Raw genomic sequence first — 27841 nt, 5'->3', positions numbered from 1 at the left:
TGCACTGTTGTCATTGTTTTGTATTTTATCTGATACCCACCTACGCGTCAGACACTGGGCTTTTGTGTGGAATTCTGATGGATAGTTTGTAGACTGGAAGTCTGGTTCCCCCCTCTTGCTCACACCAGTTTCCTGTTGATGTAACTCCCCTGACTTCACTGGGTTACTCGGGATTTATATTAGGGCGAATCAGGCCCTAAATATTTATTCCTTACAAATAAAACTACATTAAAAGAACATCAAAGCTGGAAAGTGAAGCATTCAAAAGTCGGGAAATGACAATAGTACTGTAGCTCGTGCACCCTTAACTCTGCCTGGTTGGGGGTATGCTTTACAGTGGGGTTTTTTCTGCAGGACCCAGCCTCATTCAGGGCACAGGATGGATGGTGCTCAGCAAATGAAGCAGTTGTCCACTATTTCTTTTTATAATCAATGTTTAGTGTATGGTCCCATGCCTCATTCACTGCACACCATCCAAATCATTGTCTGAGTAAGGGTTCCCACCCACCCCATATCTTTATAGGCTTTTATGTTGCACTAATTTCCATAGTATCTGAGCTGCCCAAGAACAATAATGAAGTTATCTTCACAACACACCTATGAGGTCAAGGAGCATTGCTATTCCCATGTTATAGATGGGGAACTCAGGCACAGAAGAAGTGTCTTGCTGAAGGTCACAAAGGAACTCTGGGCCAGAGGCAGGAATAGGTCCCACCCCAGTGCCATAACCTCCCAAAACATTCTTCCTCTCCCACAGACCTGTCTCTACACCACACACCATCCAACCTCCACAGTGATACCAGCTCATTTCATACCACCTCATACAACAATTGCAAGCAAACCAGGACCCCAAACCACTTCACTACACAACTCTGCTTTGTTCTCCACCCAACAGACCCAAAGAACATGCCAAAGGATGTAGAAAATAAATATATAGCAAATGTCTAAGGACTGTACCATAATGCATAAGCACAATGGAGGAGAGCTAAGGTTATGCAAGTATCTACCTTCACACAAATTCCTGGTTGAAATTTTTCATATGGTTCCTTACTAGTTCAAGCAGGTGACCATGTCTGGAATGGAACAAGAGATTCGTTGTTTTATTGGTGCCTTAGCCTACTATTCCCCCAGTAGAAACCAAGAGAGACCAATAAAAACTAACAGAGACTAGTTGATGGATCACAATGGAGTCTTCTGGGTCTTGTAGAGTCATAGTCATAGAATTAAGGGTCTGAAGGGACCATTATGATCATCTAGCTTCACCTCCTGCATAACACATGCCACAGAATCTCAGACAGTAATTCCTGCACCAAGCCCATACCTTGTGTTTGAGCTAGAACATATTTTTGAAAGCCATCCAAACTAGATTTAAAGACATCAAACAATGGATAATCTACCACATCACTTGGTGAATTGTACCAGTGGTTAATTGCCCTCACTGTCAAAAATCTGCACCTTCCAGTCACTGGGTCTTGTTGTGCCTTTGTCTGCAAGATTAAAAGGTATTTCTCTAAATTAATCTAATCTATTTACAATTTCTGTTTGTGCACATACACCATTTCTTAAAAGCAGCAAAAAGTCTGAAATACATGCAGCATGGTGGCTCCTAACTTTTTTGGGGAAACAGTATCAACCCACCGGGCTAAGACCTCAGCTGTGCTTCCGTTTATACCTCTTCTGTCAGAGAGCCAGGGCCGCAAAAAATCTAGGCCACGGGAGAATTTTGTTTGCAAAAAAATAATATTGGACTATAGACCCAGTGACTAAACTCATGCCATGCATTTTGTGGTTTAATTGAGAGATGAATCCCAGAATGTGTGGATCACATGAGACCGAGGTTTGGCGTGGCTTCTGTTCCATTGCGGGCTAGAGCAAACATGCAACTAAATGTGGGGTAGACAATAATAACACAACAGGGCCCAGCGCAGATTTGGGGCTGCATGGTCATGAGGGTGTTTGCAATAGGGACTACCAAGTGAGTGGCAATCCACCAGCCAAGGCCAGTGACAAAAGCTAGTTATACTAGTCCACCTGGTTGGAGACCCCTGGTTTACCAACCTGAGACTGGTTTCCAGATACTGTCAGTAGGACACAGTAACAGGGTGGTTATTCCATCACCACAGTAGCTGTAAAATCTGGGAACCGCAAAGAAATTTTGCAGTTTCCTTTGGAAACTTCACCCACCCCTAATTCAATCCTTAGGCACTCTTCTCAGACATCGTTATGAGAGCAACAAAAGCAAACCCTCCTGTTTTGTACTAAAGAGGCAACCACACTCACCTCCTAGGCTTTAAATAGCATGACAAGCACAAGGAGCATTATACAGAAGCAATAGGCCAGATTCTGAGCTCTGTCACACTAGCATAAATCCAGAATAACCTCATGGAATTAGTAGAGTGACTCAGGATTTGCTGGGGCGTGACAGATCAGAATCTGGCTCAGTAGTGTTTGTTTCTCTGTCGATGACAGAACTAGACATTGAGGCCTTCTATCTGAGCCCAGGACCTGTCTGTGAGATGTGTCATGGAGGGATGGGGTGGGAGTGCATTTTACAAGACTGGGGCAGCTCAGCTGTGATACAGGAGGACACCTCTTCTCCTGGGTGTGAGAAATGATGGCGAGCCCAGTCTTGCAAGGCACTGAGCTCTTCTGAGAGGCGCTTAGCACCTTCAACTTCCAACCTCTTGAAACTGGGCCCTGAGTCACCATTGAAGGTCTTTGCTCAGAAACTGCTAGCCTTGGTTGGCTTCATGCTGAGCTGAGAGTTAATCAAGCCTTTTATTTTTTTTAATCTAGGACCCCCCCGCAAGCTAAACTGACATTCTGTTGGATGCAGTATATAATTGTGATGTGCCTCTACCTGCTGTGCACCCAAGTCAGGTAGGGAACCTATTCTGCAAGCCCACAAGCTTGGGCTGCATATGTATGTATGCAGCCCATCTGGACGTACTGATAAGTGTCACACAAAGTCCCCTGGATAACCTCGGAGCCTGCTGCACCAGGCACCGAAGTGCCAATTCAAACGTGACATTCATATAAACCCCAGCATGGCCAATGCCAATCATTCAAATATCATATCAGCCCCTGAAAAATCACAAGGTGGTCTAAACACACATGAGAATTTAAAAAAAAAATTATTTCAGCTTCTTGATATTAAGCCTTTACCGTTCATATGTTCAAGCTTTTCTCTGCAACCCTGAGAGCTAGAATCTGCCTTTTATTTTTCAAATGATGGCTGAGATTTTCACATGAATCCAGGAGCTGGAGCGTGAGACTGACAAGACTCACAATAAAATCATGAGAGCTGGCAAAACTGAAATCCGCTGAATTCAGCAGGGGTGAACCTGTGCATGAGAATCAAATCTGACCCTCAGAGCTCTCTTCAGTGGATGAAGGGCCCAGAAGCAGGAAGCACAAAGTGGGGTGGGGGAAATCTGCCCACAATTCCCAATCTACTAGGAATAGGGCTATAGGCCCAGATAAATGGGTTGGAGTCAGAGTACCCAGAGGACATGCTGATGCAGTGCAAGTCCTGGACAATCTCCACTGTTCTGGCTCTTATGGAGATTAACATTGCTCCCCTGTGAGGGAACCACAGGAAAGGATGGCACGTATCTATCACCTGTTGTCCCCTGACACCCAGGGTGAATCCTCCCTCTGAGGCTGCTGCCCCATTGGGTCAATGGACTCCCCTGCACAGGAGCATAACCAGGTCACAATCTGGCCCAACCCAAAATGAGAGATGAAGGTTGTATCAAATATTGCAGGACACCACTCAGAAGTATCGCTTGGCATTGCACATATGCTGGATGTAAAAGAACCACGCAACAGCAACAACGAGGAATGGAAGCAGTGAGACCATGGACAGAAGCATATCCTCCCTATTAGCCACGTTCCTGTGAGAAATCCAATGTACGAGGTCGACACACTTATCACAAATGATCTTAGACACCAAAACCCAAAGCAAAGGAACGTAAGCGGCTCCAGCTCAATACAGACAGAAGTGGTTTCTGATTAAACTGATGGTTCATTGAGCTGTCTGCATGGCTATTACTATATCCTACAAATGAACCCAACCTGGCTCTCTGGGAGTTGCAGAAGGAGTGTTTCAATCGTTGAAATGGCAGATCCCGTGGTGGATGTTCTGCTACCACATCATGCAATCGATACCTTCCTGATTTCTTCAGCAGGGAAGCCCTTTAGGCACTATCACAATACAAAGAATAAATAATAGCAATAATTCTAATAGAGGTGTGAATTCTTTGACCAACTTACACTCCTGATCCCTGATGCCTAACCCACCCCCTCCATTTTCCCCCTGCCTTCACCTTACCACCCTAAGGATGAAGTCGCTAGTCTCCAGTCCCTCTCCAGCTTTCTTTCCCTCCTTGCTGTGGCCCCGCCTCCCTCCCTGCCTTTCCCTTTCCCCAACCTCTCTATACCTCCCGTGACCTGCAGAGAATGAATCAATAGCCACCCTCCTGGCCAGAGGGCGGAGAAACTCCTGGTCTCTCCCCATCTGACCTCCGTCAATGGCTCGTCTCCGAGCAGAGTCACTTTGGGCTCTCTGCCATTTGTGCCTGCAACTCTCTGCCTGCTGCTTCCCTGCACTGGGAAGCCATAAGACTGGCAGCAGAGGCAGGTTGAGGGAGCAAGTCTTAGAAGCAGGACAGGTGAACAGGGGACTTATTTGCAGCCTGGGAGAGATGGAGTGGGACAATCTCTACCCATGAATCCAAAGCCAGCCATACCTTCTTTGGTTACAGCCCTTCCCAATTCCTTATCACCCTGCCCCCTGCAGGCTTCCACCACTCTAAAGGAAACTTGAAACCTCCATACTGGCCAGTGTCATAAAAGTGAAGCGTTCAACCCGCAATGGGGCTGCTCACGTGCTTAAGTTAAGGATGTGCTCAAATGTCTTGTTGGATGGAGCCAGAGCGCTTAGCACCTTGCAGGCTCAAGCTATACATGAGAAATCATTATGACACCTTCTACGACTCCACCATATTTAACAGACATAAATGGCATACCCGCCTCATCTATGGCATGCCATCCTCCATCCGTATCCATCTGTTGTTTTGTCTTATACTGTCAGCTCTTTGGGGCAGGGTTTATCATTTTGCGCTGTGTTTGTACAGCACCTAGCACCATGGGGGATCCATGACTGGGTGCTACTGAAAATACAAAAAATAATGATAAATGATATCGGGACCGCCCAGTCTGTGTCTACTGAGTTACTGAAACTAAGCATCAAATTCAGAGAGGTGCTAAACTCCTGCTTTTCCCACTGACTCCACTGGGAGCTACAGTTGCTCAAAAGGCACTCGGCATCCTTGATTTAGCCCAGGGTATGTCTGCTTTCCCCTCCAGTGCACAATGTGAGGAAGCCAGTAGTGTGACTATGAAAACCTCATCTGCCAGCCAATTCTATCCTCAGCATTGAGTGAGCGAGCAACATTTTGCAGGGTATATGTTATCTTTCTCATACTGGTGCCACAGGGGGAATAAAACAAAACACTGAGCTGAATGTATTTCTAGCCAACGGAAATTTCATATTGAGGGTTACAGGCGCCCTGTGCCTCTTAAAAGCGGGTAATAAAATGCTGTTCTGAGTTACGAATTATATTTACATTTCCAGCCTCCATATGGCTCATCTGGGGAAGGGGAGCTTTCGAATGCTTTAGCAGCACAACCATGTTGTGATTAGTTACAATTTTTGCTCCCTATAACAAGCAATTAATGCTGAGATGACTCTCTCCCTGCTCTGCTTAGTCTTCTCATTTTCCTCTAAAACTGACTCCCATTTGGCACTTTCAGGTAGGGTGACCAGACAGCAAATGTGAAAAATCAGGACTGGGAGTGCGGGGTAATAGGAGTCTATATAAAAAAAAAGACCCAAAAATCGCGACTGTCCCTATATAATCAGGACATTTGGTCCTCCTACTTCCAGGCCAGCTGAGTCAGTAGGTGCAACACTGCTCTTGGAGAAAGCTATAACCAGCCTAGGAATGGCAACAAACTGCCTCCCCCGAACTATCCCTTCTAGGGTTCATAAATGAGGCTGGAATTCACGACCAGATGACCCCTCTTCCAGATGCACTTATTAACTTGACATCCAGGGTTGAATTTTTTGAAAAGGCAGAAAGACCCAATCGTGAAAGGCAAAAATGTGTGTGTGTGCGTGCCTGCATTTCCATGTGCAGTTAAGGTCAAATTCCAGAATAAGGCCTCTGCATGACTTATGTCCCACACAGTCTTGAATGATGCACAGGACTTGCGCTGACCCTCTGCACAGGGGAGAATTTCACCCTTGCAGCGCTCGCGTATGCCTATCAGATAATGGATATGCAGCCACCACTTGGATGACAACACACTTTCGTCACGTGCAATTATTTTATATGGACGTGCAATCTCATCGTAATACACAACTGTATTTACACAGATTTTTTTGCACGTGGACCTCAGCTTGCCATTTTCAAAAATCTGGGTCCTAGTGAATTTACCCCATCCTGCAGATCCATACCCTGTCAAGAATTCACATGTATATACTCCCACTGACTTTATGGAAGCTTGTATTCAGAACAACCTCAATCTATGGTGCTATATCAGGAGTTTTTCCTACAGAAATTATCAGATCCAGTCCAGTTTTATTGAAAATTAGAGATGAGTCTGATTAAAAACCTTGATCCAAGCCTTGGAGAACTCTGGAGGTGGATAGAATCATAGAAGCATAGGATATTAGGGTTGGGGGAGACCTCAGGAGGTCATCTAGTCCAATGGGCATTTGGATATGAATTTGGTAGTTCCCGCTCATCGCTCATCTCTTACTTCTAATCCATTTTTCGGGATAAAGCCAGGTCACAGAGTGGCATATCTTCTTAAGGAGCATGAGTACTTCAGAGTTTGCATGGTGAGCATAGGCTGAGTGGCCTAACCGTAAAGTCAAGTAGAACGAAATCTGTGAATCCATGGTGGTTGCAAACAGGCCTCTGGGCATGCGATGATGATGCCCTTCCAGTATTGCTAGATGGGATGGGAGCCCCAGATAGGGACGGGGCCCCAGAATGGAAAAGGTTGAGCACCACTGCAATATTTTATAAGCACATCCTTTTTCCTCATTTGTCTCTGATGTGTCAGTTTGCCATGTATAGCCGGTGTAAATCAACATAGGGCCATTGCAAGCAATGGAGCTACATCAGCTTACACCAGCTGAGAACCTGCCCACTTCAGCTCACCCGAGGGTGCAGTGGGTCAGTCAATACGCTAGGTTTTGATCCTGCAAAGACATACAAGTGCTTAACTTTACACACTGTGGCTGAGTATGAAATGAATGAGACTACGGCCAGGGTCTGATCCACAGCTAATTGAAGTCAAAAATCTGGATTCAAATCCTACTGTTAAGTCACTAGGTAAGATGCATGTGGTGATTTTACCCAACTGGCCCAGTGTACGATACCAGCATGTAAGCTGGTTCACTGTGTTTTCATGAAGCAGGAACCTCTCTGCCTGTACTATTGCACTACTGAGCAATGATGCCGTGGTGCTGAAATATAGAAAGCCAATGGCACATTAACACCATGTTACTGGAATACATCAGAGCAATTGTGCTCTCTCTGGTGCTGTATTACTTACTACATGTCATCTCAGTAACGGTGCTCATTGTAATGTAGAGTGCTCGTGGGGAAGTGTGAGAGAGATGTCTTAATGGCAGACCTTGACATTTCTGCAGGATAATCTACATCCTTCAGATCAACACAGTGTTTGCACTAGCATAAGGCCTCAACTAGAGCTGTGCAAAACTTCCAATCCTACCAAAACTGAAACCAGACCAAATCTTGCTGTCGTGGGAGTTTCTGAAATCTCAACAGGTTTTGGACCAGGTACACTCACGTCAGACTCGAGCTAGGTGCACTAAAACGTCCATCTGGATTTGTGAACCCTTTTAAAAAAAAACATGACCGTATTCTACTGTAATGACCCAATGCCTAATGCTTACAATAATGCTACTGCAGGATTTAGGGCGGGGCCGAGCTGGCTGGAGCGGCTGCGCAGGGCCCGCAAGAGCGCGCTGCTGCAAGACGGGAAGAGGAAGGTCCATTACCTGTTTGAGGATGGGCTGGAGATGGCTGAGGAGTACGACCTGAAGACCAGCCAGCTGCTGGCTAGAAAGTGGCGAGAGAAGACTGCTCTGGGGAGCTCCAGCAAGTGGCAGGTTGAGGTGGGAGAGCCAACCAGCCACACTGCGGGAGCGCTGGAATCCAAGCTCATCAAGGAAAGCAGCTCCAATCCCATCTTCGTGAGGAGAGACACTCAGACCAGTTTCCAGTGGCGCATCCGGAACCTGCCCTACCCCAAAGAGGTCTACAGTGTCTCCGTGGAGAAGGAGCAGCGCTGCTATGTCGTCCGTACCACCAACAAGAAACAGTAAATTCTATTGAAGTCTATCATTTTAATTACTGTGAAACCTCTAGGGTATAAGATCGGTGCTATAAGATCTAAATAAGTTCACAAAGGCCTTTCAGCAAGCCCCAGGCAAATTTCAAGTGAGTCTGGGACTAAGGGCTTATCGACGCACAGAAGTTAATTTGAATTATGGGAGGCTGTAAATATATCCACATGTGGACTCTCTTATTCTGGAATAAAGTGAAGAAGGTCCTCTTGTGAAGTTATCCAGCAATAACTATTCTTTCTGGAATAACTGTATGTGCAGACATGTAGTGTGGACACATCTGTAGGAAAGCCTGAGGTTTGCTGGGTGACCTGGGGCAAGTCATGTCCCCTCCCTGTACCTCAGTTTCCGCCACAGAAAAACATGGAGATACTTATACTGACCTCCTTTGTAAAGGGCTGTGAGATCCACAAATGAAAAGCGCTGTAGAAGAGATAGTGATAATTATTATTTTCCCAAAACTTGAACCAAACTCTAAAGCACTATTGAAATGCATTTACCCCTCTTTGCACTTCTTGGGGCTTGTCTACACGTTGTGCTTGTCTGCACTAGAGGGGTGCAAATTCTAGTGTACACTAGTATGTTGCATGCTAACTGGCTCATGGGAACCCTGCTGCCATGCACTAAAAGTTCCCTAATGTAATGTAGTCCTATTTCAAATCGTACTACCTTAAAGCACATTAGGGTACTTTTAGTGAGCACCAGAAGGGTCCACCCAAGCCAGTTAGTGTATGACATGCTAGTGCAGACTAGAATTTATACCTGTTCAGTGCAGACTAATGCACTGTGTAGACAACCCCTTGATTTTAGTCTGGGAAGTGAAAATATCACTACAAAATCTTTTTTTGTGGTATTTTCAACCTGGCCAGAACCAGAAGGTATGGAAAAACCATTGTGAAATTTCTAATCACATGTCCAGCCCATTGAGATCTGGGTAAACCTGTCTGAACCAGACAGTTGCATGTTCAGAAGTTCAGCCATTGCTAATGGCACCTACTGTGAGGTGCTGAGCTCTCCGAATTCCCCATGAATTTAGTCTGCAGAAGAGAAGAATGAGGCGGGATTTGATAGCTGCTTTCAACTACCTGAAAGGGGGTTCCAAAGAGGATGGATCTAGGCTGTTCTCAGTGGTAGAAGATGACAGAACAAGGAGTAATGGTCTCAAGTTGCAGAGGGGGTGGTTTAGGTTGGACATTAGGAAAAACTTTTTCACTAGGAGGGTGGTGAAGAACTGGAATGGGTTACCTAGAGAGGTAGTGGAATCTCCTTCCTTAGAGGTTTTTAAGGTCAGGCTTGACAAAGCCCTGGCTGGGATGATTTAGTTGGGTTTGGTCCTGCTTTGAGCAGGGGGTTGGACTAGATGACCTCCTGAGGTCCCTTCCAACCCTGAGATTCTATGATTCTATTCTATGATTCTATGAACTCAGTATGGAACCTGAGGGAGTTCATGTTCTGCAGAACAGTGTAGGAAATACACAAAGATTCAGGGTGAAATCCTGGCCCCATTCAAGTCAATGGGACTTTTGTCATTTACTTCAGTTGAGCTGGGATTTCACCCTCAGCCTGTACAGTAACTTTGCTAGCACCCGACTTGTGAAAAATGTGGTGGTTTTGTGGCTTGATAAGTGTGAAGCTTTTTGGTTTCTCTCTGCTTGTATTCAGACCTGTTGGGGTTTCTTTTTGAATGCCTGATTCTTGGCTGACCTTATATAGTCATTTAGACACAGAAAGTCAAGTGTGGAATGCTTCCATTCTGACTTGAAAGCATCTTAAACCCACTGTGCCCAGGTGTAAATGACTATGCAAGTTGTAAGTCAACACAGAATCAAGCCCTGAGAGTTTCAGGTTCAGATGACTCCCTTATCTCAAAGCCCCCACATTTTTGTTTTGAATAAAGCCATAAATTCCTCTGTAGAACTTGAAACTCAGTCCTTGTATATACCCAGATTTGTACCAACTAAAGATGTGTTTTAAAACTGATTTAGTTAAACCTGTGCAAACCCCATGTAGACATTCTTATTTCAGTTTGAGAGTGACTTGTATTGGTTTGGCTCAGGTTGCTAGAGAGGAAGGATAGTCTAGTGGCTTGGGGTGCTAGCCTTGGATTCAGGAGACCTGCATTGAATTTCCGGTTCTATCAGACTCCTTGTGTGACCTTGGCAGAGCTGGGAATTGACTCTATGTCTCCTGAGTCCCTATCCACTAGACCACACTGCTTCCATATAATTTATTTCTGTTGTTGATGTTTTTTTTAATTGCTTTGCCCATCACTTAACCACAGTTTGAGCCTCATCATTGTTGATCAGGTTAAGAATTATGAGCAGACATCTGGATATAACTTCCAGTTAAGGTTGTGCAAAATACACCTCTACCCCGATATAACGCTGTCCTCGGGAGCCAAAAAATCTTACCGCATTATAGGTGAAACTGTGTTATATTGAACTTGCTTTGATCCGCCGGAGTGCGCAGCCCCGTCCCCCTGGAGTGCTGCTTTACCGTGTTATATCTGAATTCGTGTTATAGTGGGTCACGATATATTGGGGTAGAGGTGGACTCCAAGAAAATCCACAACGCTCAGAATTTGAGTTTTTTGTATTTCATGAAGTTGTGAATTTTTTTTAAAAAACAGCAAAATACCATGAGGTTTTATTTGTTTGCTTGTTGCTTGAAAATAAGTTGATTTTGGAGTGAAAATTTGGCCATCAAATAACCCCTTTCTGAGTGAAAAAATTCATTTTTCAAAATTTCACAGTTCAGAAGAAGATCAAATTTTGTACTGAACCATGCAAAAATGTGAATGTTCATATTTCAATATTTAAAGAAATCTTTCGTAATTTTGCAAAGAACTGAACACAAAATATGAAAACCTTGTCAATAAATATTTTCTGAATGAAGGCTGCAAACTTGTATAAATTGTTTCTGCTATGAAAACCAGGAAAGTAGTGGTGTAGATCTGTCTGGAAGCTGTAATGCAGCACTGGGTTCCATGAGGGTGGAACGGAATTAGGAGCCCCTCGCAGAGAAGTTAAAAATACCCAAGTCACAGGAGAAGCAGCATAGAAAAATCAGAACTTGACAAAGATGCCATTTCTTCCTGAAAAAAGTTGCACCATTACCTGCCAACTACCCAAAACAGAGAGAAAGAGAGATGGTGATTTTTTTAAATTTTGAAGGCTGCAAACCTTAAATGGCATGTTGCTATTTTATTATGTTGCAGGTTGTTCTGCTCTGTGATTTACAAGGCAATTCCCATCCACCCAGCACACAGCAATGCGGTTATATTAGTTTAGATGATATCAGCCATGTGTATTTAAACAGACAGCCTGTGACTGATCCCTTTTGTGACCATTTTAGGTGTTAAATTAAGGTCTGATTAAGAGTATGTGGCTGCAGCTAAGGTCAAGGACTAAAGAACACAGGCTTTGTTTCATCTAATAACAATAGAGATTGACTGGTTGCCAAATACCCTTGTCAGACTGCTGTCCAGCCAGAGGGATCTGATTACATTGGTTTCCCTTTTTAAACCCAGCTTCTAAGAGGGCTTGTAGTTATTTCATCTACATTAACGGCTATTGTGTTACCGGAACTATATGTTACATTCTATATGATCAAAGCAGAAATGCAGGAAAGCTTATCATGGTGTTCATGTTGGACTGAGAGGGGAAAAAATACAATACTACAGGGTACCAGGTCATGCCACCAAAGTAAATACCCACAGCTGACAAGCTTAGAACATGACCCACTCCACAGTGAGTGTTTGGTTGGTGTAAATGCTTGGGGGCAGCTCAAGGACTTGTCCCATCAGCAGTCACCAGCACAGATGTGTTGAAAAGAATATAATAAGATAAAAGCAGAGCAGAGAAGAGGAAAACAAGTAGCTTCTAAACTGTGGGATGAAGGAAAGAGGCAGTAATACCATGTTGTTCTCTCTTCATGAGACCATCTTGCCATCCTGCAAAGGTTCCACACCACGGGGCCATGAACCATCACCGGTGTGGTTCTTCATAACTGCACAATGTCATTCCAATTTCCGCAAAGTGCTCTTGCAAAAAGTGTCCCCATGAGCCTGCACTGAACCCAGTGTACAGTGATGTGCGCACTTGCTGAGAGGAAAGATGAGTGGACTGGGGAATCTATATGTTTGAATAAAAATGCTCTCTCCTAGCCATAACCAATTATTTGTGGCCAGGACGCCCCCTTCTGTTGATGGTCAGTTTTATTGTTTCCATGTAAGGTACTTGTCAAGGGAGGTTATAGTCACAGAGAGAGAGATTTCTCCTCAAAATCATCTGAAGTATCTGGTGCTGTCCATTGTCTCAGACAAATTACTGGAGTAGATGAAGCACCATTTTGAGCTGGTATGACAATTCCTATGTTCTCAGAGCCTGCCCCTATCCCATCTCCCAGGTTACATTGAAGTCAGTACTTGCTGACTTCAATCTTTACAAATTGCATTGGGGATGATTTAAAAAGTGCTATGCTTCCCTATAGAGTCTCCATGCCTTGATTTCAGTAACTTGGGATATAACTTCCCTCCTTATAATTAGAAGAGGGTGAATCCCATAAGGTTGAGTGGCTCAATTCATTTTGGATGAGATTCCAAAAGTTTGGTCTAGTTATTGGGCTGGAAACTCCAGCGGAACACGATTTCCTGTGGGAGTTCCCATGCTCCCTGGGTTTTGAGTTTTGTCAGAAATACAGTGGTCATCACTGAAAAGTCAACAATTGCCAGTAGTTACAACAGAGAAACATGCTCTGCATAATAGCCTGATCCAGCACCCACTGAAGTCAATGGCAAAGCTCCCAATGACTTAAACAAGAGCAGGATCCACTCATTCTTTTCTACTTTAAATAAAGGAAAATACAATGGTATTGACAGTACAAGGATGGGATATCTCCTGATAAAGGCTGCCTTTTTAATGCCTATCACTATGTCAAAGAACAAGCTTTCCTTGTGATATTTTAATTTTCCAAACCCAAACTGAGAAATGCAACAACAACAACAAATTTTTTCTTTAAAATTGCGATAAAAGTTCAGGTTTGGTACTGTTCAAGCTCTAAGCAACAGTTTGGTACAGGTTTCTAATTTATATGAGCCAGATAGCCCATCCTTTCTTATTAACTATAGAAACAAATAGTGTGTGGAAGAGACCATAGTATTTCTATACTATATACCAAAGCCAAATTTTTAAACTTAGTTGCTTAAAATTAGGCATCTAAATCCATATTTAAGTAAATAACAATGACCTGATTTTCAAAGGTGGTGAGCAATCACAACTCCTGTTAAAGTCAAAGGGAGCTGAGAGCTGCTCCACAGCTTTGAAAATTTAGCAACGGTTGTTTAGGTACCTAAATATGGATTTAGGTGTCTACATTTAAGCATTTCAGTTTTGGCCCATATTCTATATAGCAGATACTAATAAAGTGATCACTTAGATAACTTTCCAGCTTTGCCTTAGATAACTGGTTTACATTACCTCAATACTTGCAATATTTCCAGTAGTTCTCTGCAGTTTGTATAGGATGGATCATTGCACATACTATGGAAATGTCATTAATTTACCTAAGGAAACAGCAAAATTTAAGGGCAACCACTTACTTTACTTATTGCGGAGACTCTAACCTATACACCATATAACACCTGCTCACTGGAGAGAGAGAGAAAAAAAGCCCTTATGTTCCTTCTTTATTGCAATTTTTAATTGCAACTTGAATAGTTCCTAGTGACTTCCTAAGACTAATGTTAAGTTTTCTGATCTGAGTTTTCCCTCTGGGGCTTTATACAGGTTTTGAGCATTCGCTTAATTTAATGTACACTTGGGAGCAAGTCTGGTGGTTCCAGAAATATTTGTAGTTGGAAATCACCATGATTTTTGGTTAGGTTCAATGCCAAAGAAATCACAAATCATAAGTCAGCTATAGTATAGTTACTGCTACTTGGCTTTTGAATTTCTCTCTATTTATATGCAAAGTGTAATATTTTTCCCTAGTTGTACCAGTGCAGAGTTACTAATATGTATATTGTTTATCTCTTCTTTAGAATTTCTGATGGAACTGGAGATTTTGACTAGCTGACTTGGGATTCCTAGGATTTTATGGACTTCCTGTGTGAACCAAAAGCTGTCCATTGGGGATGCATCTCTATATCACAGCTGGTGTTTCTGAACCTTCGTCTGGAGTAGAAATTCATCCCTGATTTTTTTGGCTGGATTGACTGTTTAGTCTAGGAACTTTCAAGTACACTTTGTAGGTGCTGGAATTCCTCATTCTCTTCAGTCAGCAGCTGATGTGGTATGGTGTACATCAGGGTATATATTCTGGAGTGAGCGAAGATTTATGCTCTTCCTAACTCCCCTTGATGCTAATGAGTATTACAGACATGCGTCCCATGGAGCAAGATGAGAACATACCCCAGATTGTGTGTGGAGTTTGCCATTAGGGCATCCACAGTGCTAAAAAAAATACAAAGATCCCAAGGGTAGGAAAGTAATTGGACCTCTACCCTTTTTTCTAGCAATGTGAATGTAAGAGATACATTTTAAAGTCTCTCTCATTTCTCTCCCTCTCCTACCAGCACCTGTATTAATTTTTGGTTATGAGTGACCTCACAGAAGAATTGATTTCCCTTTTTGAAGGTGTTTCCAAAGGTAATATTCATAATATTTTACTGTCAGACATTTTTTTTGTTGCTAAGTATGGTCTAATGCAGGAGTCGGCAACCTTTCAGAAGTGATGTGCCGAGTCTTCATTTATTCACTCTAATTTAAGGTTTCGCGTGCCAGTAATACATTTTAATGTTTTTAGAAGGTCTCTTTCTAGAAGTCTATAATATATAACTAAACTATTGTTGTATGTAAAGTAAATAAGGTTTTTAAAACGTTTAAGAAGCTTAATTTAAAATTCAGAGCCCCCCCCCCGACCGGTGGCCAGGACCTGGGCAGTGTGAGTGCCACTGAAAATCAGCTCACATGCCGCCTTTGGCACGCATGCCATAGGTTGCCTACCCCTGGTCTAATGTCTAAAGCACACAGACTCGGAGTCAGGATTATTGGGTTTTATTCCCTGCTTTACCAATGTCTCATTTGTCATTTCACTGCTACGTCTCAGTTGTACAATGGGTATAATAATAATCTGTTTCATGGGAGTTTTGTAAGACTTCAGTAACTAATATGTGTTGTATTAGGAGCCATTAGAATCAGTGAAGCCTGACTGCTGTCATGTGACAGGGGTATTAACCTGTTGTAAGCCCAGTTCAAATCAGATGACTAGAGTCTGGCAATATGAGGCCAGAGTTTACTAGTCGGGAATTTTTCTATTAATGGTTTTCCTTTTTATGCTGATTAGTCAAAAGTTAAACTGTTTACAGGAAAAAGGTTGGTTTTGATTAATTTCCCATTTAAAAAAACAGAAAAAATTTCAAAATTGTCAAACATTTCAGAAATTGTCAACATTTTCTAAATGAAAAAGTTCCTTTTTTTTTATTCAAAACATCTTTTTGTTCCAAATTTTACATGAATTTGTTTATTAAAAAAAAGTTAAAAGGTTTAAATATTTCAAAATTATCTAAATGAAACATTCTAACTGACCCAATCCAAACTTTTTTTGGATTTTCAGTAGCCATGGATAAGTACTTCACCTCTTTATTCCTTAGTTTTTCCATCTAAAATGGAGATAATCATCCTTATCCAGATGTATAAAGTGCTTTGAGATCTATAAATGAGAGGTGCTATTGTCTGTAAGAAATGTTGAAATCTTTAGAAAAATTGTGCTCTATAAATGCATATCTATTATCATTGTTATTTCACAGACTGACAACTCTTATGGCAGCTTTGGATACAGAAGAAAAAGCAGATGTTGCAAAGAATAAGTCATAATAAGAAACTGTCATCCTTTAGAGGATCTCAAAAGTACAATAAAATGTTGCACACTGGAGAATCCGTATGCCAATATATGTGCTACAATAATTACACCAATCTTGAAGATCAATATTATTCCTCAGCCGCATCCAGTTTCTCAGGGGAATTGAAACTTACAGGTATATATACAGTTTAAGGCCCTGATCCTGCAAACTTTTACACATCTGCTTAATGCTAAGCCCCTGAATGGTCACACTGATTTCAACGGCACCGCTCGCATGTATTTGCACAAGTGTTTGCATGATCAAAGTTTAAGACTAGTCAATGCAAAGATTGTTTTCAGAGGGACCCTGTAAAATCTACTTTTGCATATAAGTGAATATTTTATTGTCATTCTGTAATGTTGTGCGGTGGGTTTGTGAAACAGTCTAATATTTTATACACTATAAAATGTTTGATAGTATTTCCCATTTCTAACTCTTTGGGGAATAATTTAAACAAAATATGTTAAATTTATTCATGGTTTGGTTCCTTGATGGCATAAGACACCTGGTGTAAACACTAAAAAGTCAGGCAGCAGACAGACCCAGTCAAATATTAGATGCATTAGGACATTTTTATTTATAAATCTGAAATTGTTTTTGATGACTTCAAAAGAAGGAAATGTCAGGAAGTGCATATTACCTGTGAGCTCAGTAAGACTGTCATGGAAATGCCAAAATAACATTAAATATACAAATTATAGTCATCGAAAAATAAGCAACAAGGTCTGATTACAAGGGGCAAAACATATTTACAGAACTATCAAAAGGAAAGTGCAGGTAAGCTCCAGCACCCAAGAGCAGATCCTATTTAAAAGCTATGTCCATAATGACCAATAAATTGTTAATTTGTACTCAGTTGACTGAATCGGTGACAACATTCCATTAAATCACAGGGGTCCCAATTCAAAAAAGGAATTAAGCATGTGCTTAAATCCATTCCTAGTCAGGAACAGAACTTAAGCTGGTACCTAACTTTAAGCATGTGCTTTAGCCCCATTGACTTAAATGGATGGGATTTTCAAAAGTTCTCAGCGTTGACTTAACTTTGCTCCCATCATATGCATGATAAAATCCCATTGACTTTAGTGGGAGCATCTAGGCCAATTCTGAACACTTGAAAACCCACCCAGTGTGCTTACAGTTAAGCATGTAATTAAACATTGTCTTGAACTGTCTTTCCAGAATCAGAGCCATGATAAATAGACACTGAGATGAGACAATAGTGTTCAGCGGAGGGGTTTAGGTTTATTAGGAACGGGGGAACCTTTCAGGAAAGGAGGAGCCTATCCAGGAAGGATGGGCTTCACTTAAACCAAATCAGAACCAGATTGCCGGCATGTAAAATTAAAAAGGAGTTTTTAAATTAAGGGCTGGGGAAAAGCTGACAGGTACGAAGCAGCACACGGTTTGAACAGAGACATCCTTTAGGGGAGGATTTATTGAAGGGGATTCTCTATATACCATAAAGAGGAGAGGATAGAAGTTGATAAATTACAAGTCGGAACAGAAGAGAAACAGTCAAACAAAAAAGAATCCCATTCAATTACACCACATGAAGGCAGAAAACTAAATATTGACAAACTTTATAAATGCTTGTATACAAATGCTAGAAGTCTAAATACTAAGATGTTTGCTAAATACTAGATACTAAGATGTCTAACTTAAGTGTCTGGTAATACAATGAGGATATTGATATAGTAGGCTTCACAGAAACTTGGTGGAAAAATTATAATCAATGGGACACAGTAATATCAGTGTACAAAATATACAGGAATGATAGAGTAGATTGTGCTAGTGGGGGAGTAGCACTATATGTGAAGGAAAGTACAGAGTCAAACTTAGTAAAAATCTTAAATGAATGTACCACAGAATCTCTATGGACATAAATTCCATGCTTGAATAAGAAGAGTATAGCAATAGGAATATACTACCGACCAACTGACCAGGACGGTGATGGCAATTGTGAAATGTTCAGGGATATTAGACAGGCTAAAAAAACCCAGAAAACTCAGTAATAATGGGGGATTTTAGCTATTCCCCTACTGACTGGGTACATATCACCTCCGGATGAGATGCAAACACAGATGCTGATTTTTCAAACTGCTGGGGGCCGCTCAACCCCCAGCTCTGCCCCAGGCCCTGCTCCCATTGCACCTCTTCCCCCAAGGCCCCACCCCTGCTCCACCTCTTCCCGCCGCCACTCCATCTACGTCCCGCCTCTTCCTGCCCAGTTCCGCCTCCCTCCCCCAAGCACACGGCGTCCCCGCTCCTTCCCCCCTCCCTCCCAGCCTCCCTGCACACCGCGAGGCGGAAGGCGCGGGGAGGGAGTGGGGCAACACTGATCTCTGGGGCCGCCAGAAAGCAGGAGGCACTGCGGGGGTAGGCAGAAGTTGATTGGGGGGCTGTTGTTGGGTGCTCTACACCCACCATTTTTTCCCTGTGGGTTCTCCAGCCCCGGAGCACACATGGAGTCAGAGGCATTAAGCTTAGAACCCACAATGGGAAGGGCAATTCTTGATTTAGTCCTAAGTGGTGCACAGGATCTGGTCCAAGAGGTGAATAGAGCTGAACCACTTGGTAATAACAACCATAATGTAATTAAATGTAACATCCTTACAGGGGGAATTACCAAAGAAACCCACCACAGTAGCATTTAACTCTAAAAAGGGCAACTGCACAAAAAGGAGGAAGCTAGTTAAACAAAAACTAAAAGTAACAGTCACAACAATGAAATGCCTGTAAGCTACATGGAAACTTTTAAACACACTGTAATAGAGGCTTTATGCAAACGTACAACCCAAATAAAACAGTAAGAAGACCAAAATATGCCACCAGGGCTAAACAGGATGGGATTTTCAAAACAGAGTAAAAGAGGAGGTTAGAGACAAAAGGACATCCTTTAAAAATTGGAAGTCAAATCTGATTGAGGAAAATAGAAAGGTGCATAAATGCTGGCAAGTCAAGTGTAAAAGTATAATTAGGTAGGCCAAAAAAAGAAATTTCAAGAGCAACTGCAAAAGACACAAAAACTAAGAGAAAAGACAAAGTTTAAGTACATCAGAAGCACGAAGCCTGCCAAACAATCAGTGGGGCCATTGGATGATCAAGATGCTAAAGGAGCATGCAAGGAAGACAGGGCTGTTGTAGAGAAGCTAAATTAATTCTTTGAATTGGTATTCATTGCAGAGGATGTGAGGGAGATTCCCACGCCTGAGCCATTCTTTTTAGATGACAAATCTGAGGAACTGTCCCAGATTGAGATGTCAATAGAGGAGGTTTTGGAACAAATTGATACAGTAATAAATCATCAGGTCCAAATGGTATTTTCCCAAGAATTCTGAAGGAACTCAATGATGAAATTGCAGAACTACTAACTGAGGAATGTAACCTATTGCTTAAATCAGCCTTTGTACCAGACCATTGGAAGATAGCTAATGTAAAGCCAATTTTTCAAAAAGGCTTCAGAGGCAACCCTGGCAATTACAGGCTGGTAAGTCTAACTTCAGTAGTAGGCAAATTAGTTGAAACTATAGTAAAGAACAGACTTGTCAGACACTTAGATGAACACAATATATTGGGGAACATGTTTTTGTGAAGGGAAATCATGTCTCATTAACCTATTAAAATTCTTTGAGGGGGTCAACAAACACATGGACAAGGGTGATCCATTGGATATAGTGTACTTGGACTTTTTCTGAAAGCCTTTGACAAAGTCCCTCACCAAAGGCTCTTAAACAAATTAAGCGGTCATGAGATAAAAGGGAAGGCCTTTTCATGGATCAGTAACTGGTTAAAAACTAGGAAACAAAGAGTAGGAATAAATGGTCAGTTTTCACAGTGGAGAGAGGTAAATAGTGGTGTCCCCCAAGGATCTGTACTCAGATCAGTGTTGTTCAACATATTTATAAATGATTTAGGAAAAGTGGTAAACAGTGAGATGGCAAAGTTTGCAGATGATAAAAAACATTCAAGATACTTAAGTCCAAAGTTGACTGTGAAGAGTTATAAAGGGATCTCAGTAAACTGGGTAACACTAGGCAACAAAAATGGCAGATGAAATTCAATGCTGATAAATGCAAAGGAATGCACATTGGAAAATATAATCCCAACTATACATACAAAATGATGGGGTCTAAATTAGCTATTACCACTCAAGAAAGATCTTGGAGTCACTGTCAATAGTTCTCTGAAAATATCTGCGAAATGTACAACAGCAGTCAAAAAAGCTAACAATGCTAGGAACTATTAGGAACAGGATAGCTAATAAGACAGAAAATATAATTATGCCATTATATAAATCCATGGTACGCTCACACTCGAAATATTACTTGCAATTAGGGTCACCCCCACCTTAAAAAAATATATATTAGAATTGGAAAAAGTACAGAGAAAGGAAACAAAAATGATTAGGGGTATGGAACAACTTCCATACAAGGAGATATTAAAAAGACAGGGACTGTTAAGCTTAGAAAAGAGATGACCAAGGGGGAATATGAAAGAGATCTATAAAATCATGAACGGTGTGAAGAATGTGAATAAGGAAGTGTTCTTTACGCCTTCACATAACACAAGAGCGAGGGCAGGACTTTGGGGGAGGGGACGGAGCGGGAGGCGGGAAGGGATGAGGGCAGGGGCTCGAGGAAGGGGACGAAGCAGGGGTGTGAAGAGGCGGAGTGAGGGCAGGGTTTTAGGGGAGGGGACGGAGCAGGAGGCAGGAAGGGACGAGGGCCAGGCCTCGAGGGAAGGGACAAAGCAGGGGTGTGAAGAGGCGGAGCGAGGGCAGGGCTCTGGGGGAGCAGAAGGTGGGAAGGGACAAGGGCAGGGCTTCAGGGGAGGGACAGAGCAGGAGGCGGGAAGGGACGAGGGCAGGGCCTCGAGGGAGGGGAAGAAGCAGGGGTGTGAAGAGGCGGAGCGAGGGCAGGGCTTCAGGGGAGGGGACGGAGCGGGAGGCGGGAAGGGACGAGGGCAGGGCCTCGAGGGAGGGGAAGAAGCAGGGGTGTGAAGAGGCGGAGCGAGGGCAGGGCTTCGGGGGAGGGGACGGAGCGGGAGGCGGGAAGGGACGAGGGCCAGGCCTCGAGGGAGGGGACGAAGCAGGGGTGTGAAGAGGCAGGGCGAGGGCAGGGCTTCGGGGGAGGGGACGGAGAAGGGTGTGAAGAAAAGGCGTGAAGTCAGGGCCTCAGGGGAAGGGTCAGAATGGAGGTGGAGCACCCACCAGAAAAAAACAGAAGTCAGCGCCTGTGCACAAGGGATTTTGCTATTGATTTCATGTGGAAGGCGCTCAGATACTATGGTGATGAGAGGCAGTATAAAACTCCAGAAGAGCTGCACAGAGGGTAATTATTCAAACTGGAATGAACCGCCAGACCCAGCCTCCTCCTGCTTCCCACCCTTGTGTGGAGCAGCAGGGAGCAATGTCAGGGAAAACGGAATGGTGGCAGGCACAGGTGGGAAAGGAATTGTGATGGGCTAGACAGACCCCACAGGGACCAGGAAAGGTTAGTGAGAGGCTGTGGGCCCAATTAGCCCCACCCCGTTGCACCCGTGTGAGGTGTCAAGCCTAGCGGGAGGAGATAAACGTGGAAAAGCCCAGCTCAGCAATGGCTGACTAGGAGAGGGAGTAGGCTTCTTAAGCTAGCCCTGTGAAGGAAGGTCTGGCTGGGGCCAGAGCCTAACCCGAGACTGCCGTGAGCTGCATGGAAGGAAAGCCCAGAAACTTCAAAGCGTCAGAACCTCACTGGGGCAGGTAGGCCTGGTGCAGAACCTTTTTGTTTCATTTTTGTTCCTCATAACTGGCTCCCCTTTGGTTTTGGGCTCTGCAGAAGAGTAAGCTGGGGAAGAGGGAGAGCAAGGCCTAGCGGCAGGCCATGGTAGGGAGCAGCCCAAGGATACAGCAAAGGGTCTGAACACATGCACCTTATCTGCTTTGTACAGGATACCTAAGATGGACCCTAAAATAGAGGGTGGGCCTCAGTTTTCCTATTGGCCCATGGAGAGGAAGGTATGAAGACCCCAGACCAAAGGCTGGTAAGCCTACAAAGCCAAAGCTCTGGTGTGATGCTGCCAGACCACTGGCCTGTTGGGCTTAGTTTTCCCTGGAAGGGGTAGGACTAAAAGACACCTGACTGGAGGTACACCTCACAGGAAGACAGACCACCTCAGGACCAGAGTGGCATGTGGGCGCAGGGGGAGACCAGCTAGACAGGGTGTGGGAGAGGAGTCAGGCAACAGCCTGCATGTTTTCCCTAGAAAAACCCCCTACTTCACACAGCTCAGGAGAGGTTTTCACACACAGCAGAGGGGCCTACTGCAACCGCAACGCCAAACAATGGCATTGCAGCAAAGAAAAAAGCCACCCAGTCAGTGCTGGGGAGGGAAGGGCAAGCCCGTGGAAGTCTCAGGCTGAATCTAACCAATAGCATCAAAGATTTTTTAATTTTATGCCACTGCTGTGAGAGAAGCAGAGATTCCAGGCGGAGTTCTACGCGTTGGCTATACCTGCAAAGCCCAAAATGGCTGGGGCCTGTCTCAGCACCTTTGCCTTAATGATACACTGGCAGTCAAGCTGGTTCCGCCTGGGTATGAGAGAGAGGAGCATTCTCTACAAGGCGATTGGAATTCATTCTCACCACCATCTTTACACCTCCATGTAGCAATAAATGAAGCCAAGTCCGTCAGTCTGTTCCAGTGGAGCGCCCCGAGTGGGGGTTTTCCACGTCCTTTTATTATAATGGGTTACATAAATCATCCTATTATGCGCATGTGCAATCTCAATCCAACTTCTCGCCCCCTCCCCTGATTGGTGCTCTATGCATTGCGTGTTCCAGTGGTAAACACCTGGTCGGCGCTTAATCAGTGTGTCTCCTGACCGAGTGTAGGGGGGTGGGAACCACTTCAGCCGCTCTAAATCCGGGGGCGGTCTTCCTACCCCCTTAGTGCTTAAGAAGTGTAAAGTTCCTACACCTCCAGGGCACCCTGCTAGACCCATCTTTTCCCCCAGGCTTTTAGGGAGAGATAAGGGGTGGTGAAAAGGGGTGGTGTTGTGAGCATGATAGGATAGCCTTTGACTGAGCTCTTAAGTTGGGTGTTTTCTGGTTTTGAGGAAGCTGGTAGTTTTTTTAAAATGTATTTTTAATATTGTGTCAAAAGTGCCTGAATCCTGGGGCCAGGTGCTTTCTTCTTGTCCTTATCAATACAAATAAATAAAATAGACCTTACTTTTACCTCTTGTGCCACCCTTTGAAAGATAGCACCATACTTTCTGGGACACGAGGGCCTGTGGGTTCAGTCCTGACTCTAAGGGAAGGGAGCCACCAACCAAATGACCAACACTACTTCCTGCAGGCTAGCATCTGTGTTTTCCTTGAAGGTGTGGGCTGACCCTGTTTAACTGATGGGATCCAAGCAGTAGGCCAGTCAAACCTCCCAAGTCAAATGCTGCGCATTCTGCAGCACTAGAGACGTTTGAGGGTAAGGATCTGCAGCCAGGAGGCATAATTTCCAACACAGAAATGCTATTTGCGCTATAAACATATACCTAAGAATTGTCTGGTCCAAGTTTCGAGCGGGAACTCAAGAGACAGGAACTCACCAGATTTAGCATGAGAACAGATCTGAGGGGAGTCAGGAGGCAGAGAAAGTAAGCACACTGTAATTTCTAAATGACTCATTTCTACCAGCCCTAGATGCCAGCCCTGTGACTTCAGAAGTCAGGTGACAATTGCTCACAAAAACCTTTAACCTGTTCTTTACAAATGGATACATCACTATTACAAAATACAGTCACGTGGAAGAGTCACGATGCAATTTTCTCAGTGCAATTCCTCAAAGGAAGAAAGGCCAATGATAAAGCAGAACTGGCACAGGGAGAAACACCCCACGAAAGGGTGCCTTTTTATCGCTTTGCCACAATCTCTCTTCATCTCCCTGCTTTTTAATCCCCTGCCAGTTTACTTCTTTATGCTCATTCATTTTGTTTAATCAGTCTCACCAATCTCAAAAGTTAATAAAAGCAAAGGGTAACATTTTCAAATGCAGGTATCTAAAGTCAGGCATCTAAATACATGTTCTGATTTTTCAGAGGTGCAGAGCACCCACAGATCCAAGTGACTTCAAAGGAATCTGTGGATAGGCCACATCTTTAAAAATCACTTATTTACCTGCTTAAGTAGGGACATAATCCAGAATAAATACATTGTGGGTAACATTTTCAAAAGCACAGAGTGATTTAGGAGCCTAGGATCTATTTTCAGAAGAGACTTAGGTTCCTATATGTTTAAATCACACTAAAATCAAAGGGATTTAGCCTCTAAATCCCATAATCTCTTTTGCAAATGAGATTTAAGCTCCTAAATCGGTAATGTGTTTTTTTTAAATTTACTCAATATTTCTCTTTCTCACAAACACGCCCCTCCCCACACCCATGAGTGATCACACCCGTAACACTGTAGGCTTCAGAACAGCCCCTATGCAGTTCAAGCCATGTTAATTGCCATGTATATTTCAACAGAAACTCTGTTGCCTAAGGACAGACTACCCAGAAGCATTGAGTTCTGTAGCCACTTAACGCCCCGAGGAAAGTCTCTCCTGCATTTTTCTAATGCTTCTGTTCAGAAGTTGGAGGCCATCACGTGGGAACATTTTTTAGATTTTTCCCCTATTAGAGGTTTTTGGCCAAGGTTCAGTTTTCTCCTGGACATCTGTTTATCACTCAGCTAGTGATAGCCTCACAGCACCCAGAGTCTTGCCATGCAGCTTGTGGCCTGCCAAAATGCTTTGAGAACAAAGAAGAGGTGCTGTTGTGGGTTTGTGGTGAGTGGGGGGCAAAGCCAGACAATCATGTCAATCTAAGCCTGCTGGCAGATATAGGAGAGCTGCAGCTGTCATAGGGAAAATGGATAAGGGGTCCAGAAACATAAATTCACAACAGTGACAACTACAGGACAGGAAAAACATCTCAACACATGGCAGCATTTTACTGACGAATTGTTGGCCTGCAGTTCAATTTATATTGATCTAATGCATTGACCTTTAACATTTGGATTCCTCTTGGTGTCAAATAAAGTCAAACAAGCCGCAGGTCTTAGCAATAAGGCTCTCAGAGTGTTGACTGATCAGTGTCACTGATTACAGGTCAAAAGTATCTTGCCAGTATTCCATAGAAGCCCGGAGCAAAAGATTCACTCAACTCATATATTCTCTCTCTAGCTCCTTGGATACTTTTCCTGCCTCTAGGAAGCGGTGAAGAGCCTAGACATTGTATATATAATGCAGCTGTTATGGGTTTTAATTAAGAAGCATCTCCAACAGGACAAAGCAGTCTGTAACAATGTCTTCCAGAGCCTGGGTCCTGCCAAATTTTGAATAGGCTTGGATCTGCTATCATCTGTAAATAGGGGGCTGATTCTCCTCTCATTTATACCAGTTTTACACCAGTGTGACTCTATTGACCACAGTGGACTTACTCTTGCTTTACACTGGAATGAGAGGAAAATCATTACCACTATGATCTTTAAGAGGACGTATCTTACCAGTTTACCCCACAACGTACCACACAGGAGAGGTTCTTTAGGACTACTCCCTTGTGTGGAAGACCTGGGATTGATGTTACTGTACTGATCTCTACCTGCACTGCTGAGTCCTTCTTAGAGCTGTTGAGGTCCCTGATCATTGTGGCATTGGAATCACTGAGGCTGATAGTGTGGCTGTCATAAATGGACATAAATCAGGGCTTCTCTTGGTCTCCTTGTGGACTGTGAGTGTTAAATCCAGACAAGGAATGGTGTCTGTCCATAAATGTCCATTTTTATGTGGCCCATTGTTTCTAATAACATAACTTATAGCTAGTTCAGTCTTTTATAAGTCTATTTCAATCTCTCTAGCACCGTTATCCATTTGGTCTGGAGCAATGACAGGAAGTTCTGATCTCCCTGAAGAGAAAGGATGGCTTTGTGGTTAGGGAATTGCACTGGGAACCAGGAAATGAAGTTCATCAGCTGGCTCTGCCACAGACATCCTACATGACCTTCAGCAACGCATGTTTTCGCTGCGTGCCTCTGTTTCCCATCTGTAAAATGGGGATAACAATACTTCCTTTCTCCCACTCTGTCTTGACTTTTTAGACTGTAAGCTGTCTTGGGCAGGGATCATCCCTTACTACGTCTGTGCCTCGCATTGCACAATGGGACAGAAATTGGTTGAGGCCTCTGGATGCTATCATAAACAAATATCAGTCATCTCTAGGGGCAACTATAATTGGTCTTTTTCAGGATACTCTTCTAATTGCTGTACCCTGTGTCCAGCTACAATCTTCTTCTGACTCCTCAACCTACTATTGTGTCTGCCTCTGTACACTCTTTGGGATGGTATTCCAGTTTACCTCTAAGCTGGAAGGCAATCACAGGATTTAGATAAGATTCCAGTGAAATACTTGATTTGTACAAATTCTTCCTTTGGGTTTCCTCATATATACAAGACCCTTTCCTCTTCCCTAATATAAAATGTACCTTTCTAACATGATACAAGCTCCCCATCTGACCATGTCTGGATAGATCTTTTTACCTCGACTGTTTCCTGGGCACAAAACACTGCTTGAAGCTCTCTTCTTGCAATAAGCTTTCCATGTAGTAGCTGTTCATCATAGCAATTTCATAGGCTCTCTTCAGCTGTTCGCTCCATGAGTTAGTGTAGCTGGCATGGGTATTACCCTCTTTGTTCTGTACAAAGTCAGAAAGAGCTGTGAATAATTTTGGAGACCACCCATACAGCAGCAAAAATGAGTGGCCAGTTTTTGTGCTTAAGGCAGTGATAACCATGCAATATGTGGGTTAGAGTCCTTCCAACTTGATTTAAGTTCCCCAGTCAAAGTTTGTAACTTTGCTGAAGTGAATCTCTCAAGCAGGTTTCCTTGTGGATGATAGAGTGGGGAACTGGAGCATTGTAACCCACTATATTTGCAAAGGCGTTGTTTGTTTAACAGTTAATCCTCACATCCTGTATCTTGGTCAAGGTGGACAATTTCAGGAAACTCAAATGTTACTGAATCAGCTACTGTTTTGCCTGATTTACTGGTTGCTGGATAGGCCTGTAAAAACTGATGATGTTCTTAGGCATGAATGATAATAGAACAGGAAAAAAAAACATTACTAATGTCTAAATGAAGGTCAGCTAGAGACAAGTGGAGATGGTAATTGTCCATGTTTGAGGGAGGGGAGTTGTTTAACATTAGGTCCATTTAGCGCATAGGGTGCCTGCCAGTAATCTGCTGTGTGACCTTGGGCATATCACTTCCCCTGTTTCCATTTCCTTCCCACCCTTTGTCTGTCCTGTCTAATTAGATTGTAAATACTCTGGTATTTATCTCTTGTTTTGTGATGTGTTTCCATAGTGCCTTTTACAAGGGGATTGGGGCTTCGGGGTAAAAGTCCTGATGATGATATCCAGTTCAGGTAGAAGTAGAGGGATGAGCCGCACTATTGTTAGCGACTATCACCACT

At 43.4% G+C, this 27841-nt stretch overlaps 2 protein-coding genes and 1 long non-coding RNA gene across 6 annotated transcripts in view; 2 read left to right on the top strand and 1 right to left on the bottom strand.

The window, feature by feature from the left end:
• The window catches only part of MYL10 (myosin light chain 10), an 84677-nt gene that overhangs the window by 32229 nt on the left and 24607 nt on the right, over positions 1-27841 (bottom strand). The window contains exon 1 of one of the 4 annotated variants that reach the window (XM_044993875.1): positions 26907-26978. The exons of the other annotated variants lie outside the window; for them this stretch is intronic. The gene's annotated coding sequence lies outside the window, so the exon portion shown is untranslated. Of the gene's footprint in view, positions 1-26906; positions 26979-27841 lie in introns of those variants that run through there. 4 annotated transcript variants of the gene reach the window in all.
• Positions 7982-8428, top strand: LOC123353015 (protein DPCD-like). The gene has a single exon (XM_044993698.1). The coding sequence runs from the start codon at positions 7982-7984 to the stop codon at positions 8426-8428; it is 447 nt and encodes a 148-aa protein (XP_044849633.1).
• The window catches only part of LOC123353090, a 70513-nt gene continuing 64509 nt past the window's right edge, over positions 21838-27841 (top strand). Inside the window, exon 1 of the long non-coding RNA XR_006574394.1 lies at positions 21838-22092. This is a non-coding gene — a long non-coding RNA (uncharacterized LOC123353090). The remainder of the gene's footprint in view (positions 22093-27841) is intronic.

Source organism: Mauremys mutica, chromosome 19, assembly GCF_020497125.1.
Source record: "Mauremys mutica isolate MM-2020 ecotype Southern chromosome 19, ASM2049712v1, whole genome shotgun sequence".
NCBI lineage: Eukaryota > Metazoa > Chordata > Testudines > Geoemydidae > Mauremys > Mauremys mutica.
The sequence above is the reverse complement of the archived record's forward strand: the minus strand, read 5'-3'. Positions and strand labels throughout refer to the sequence as shown.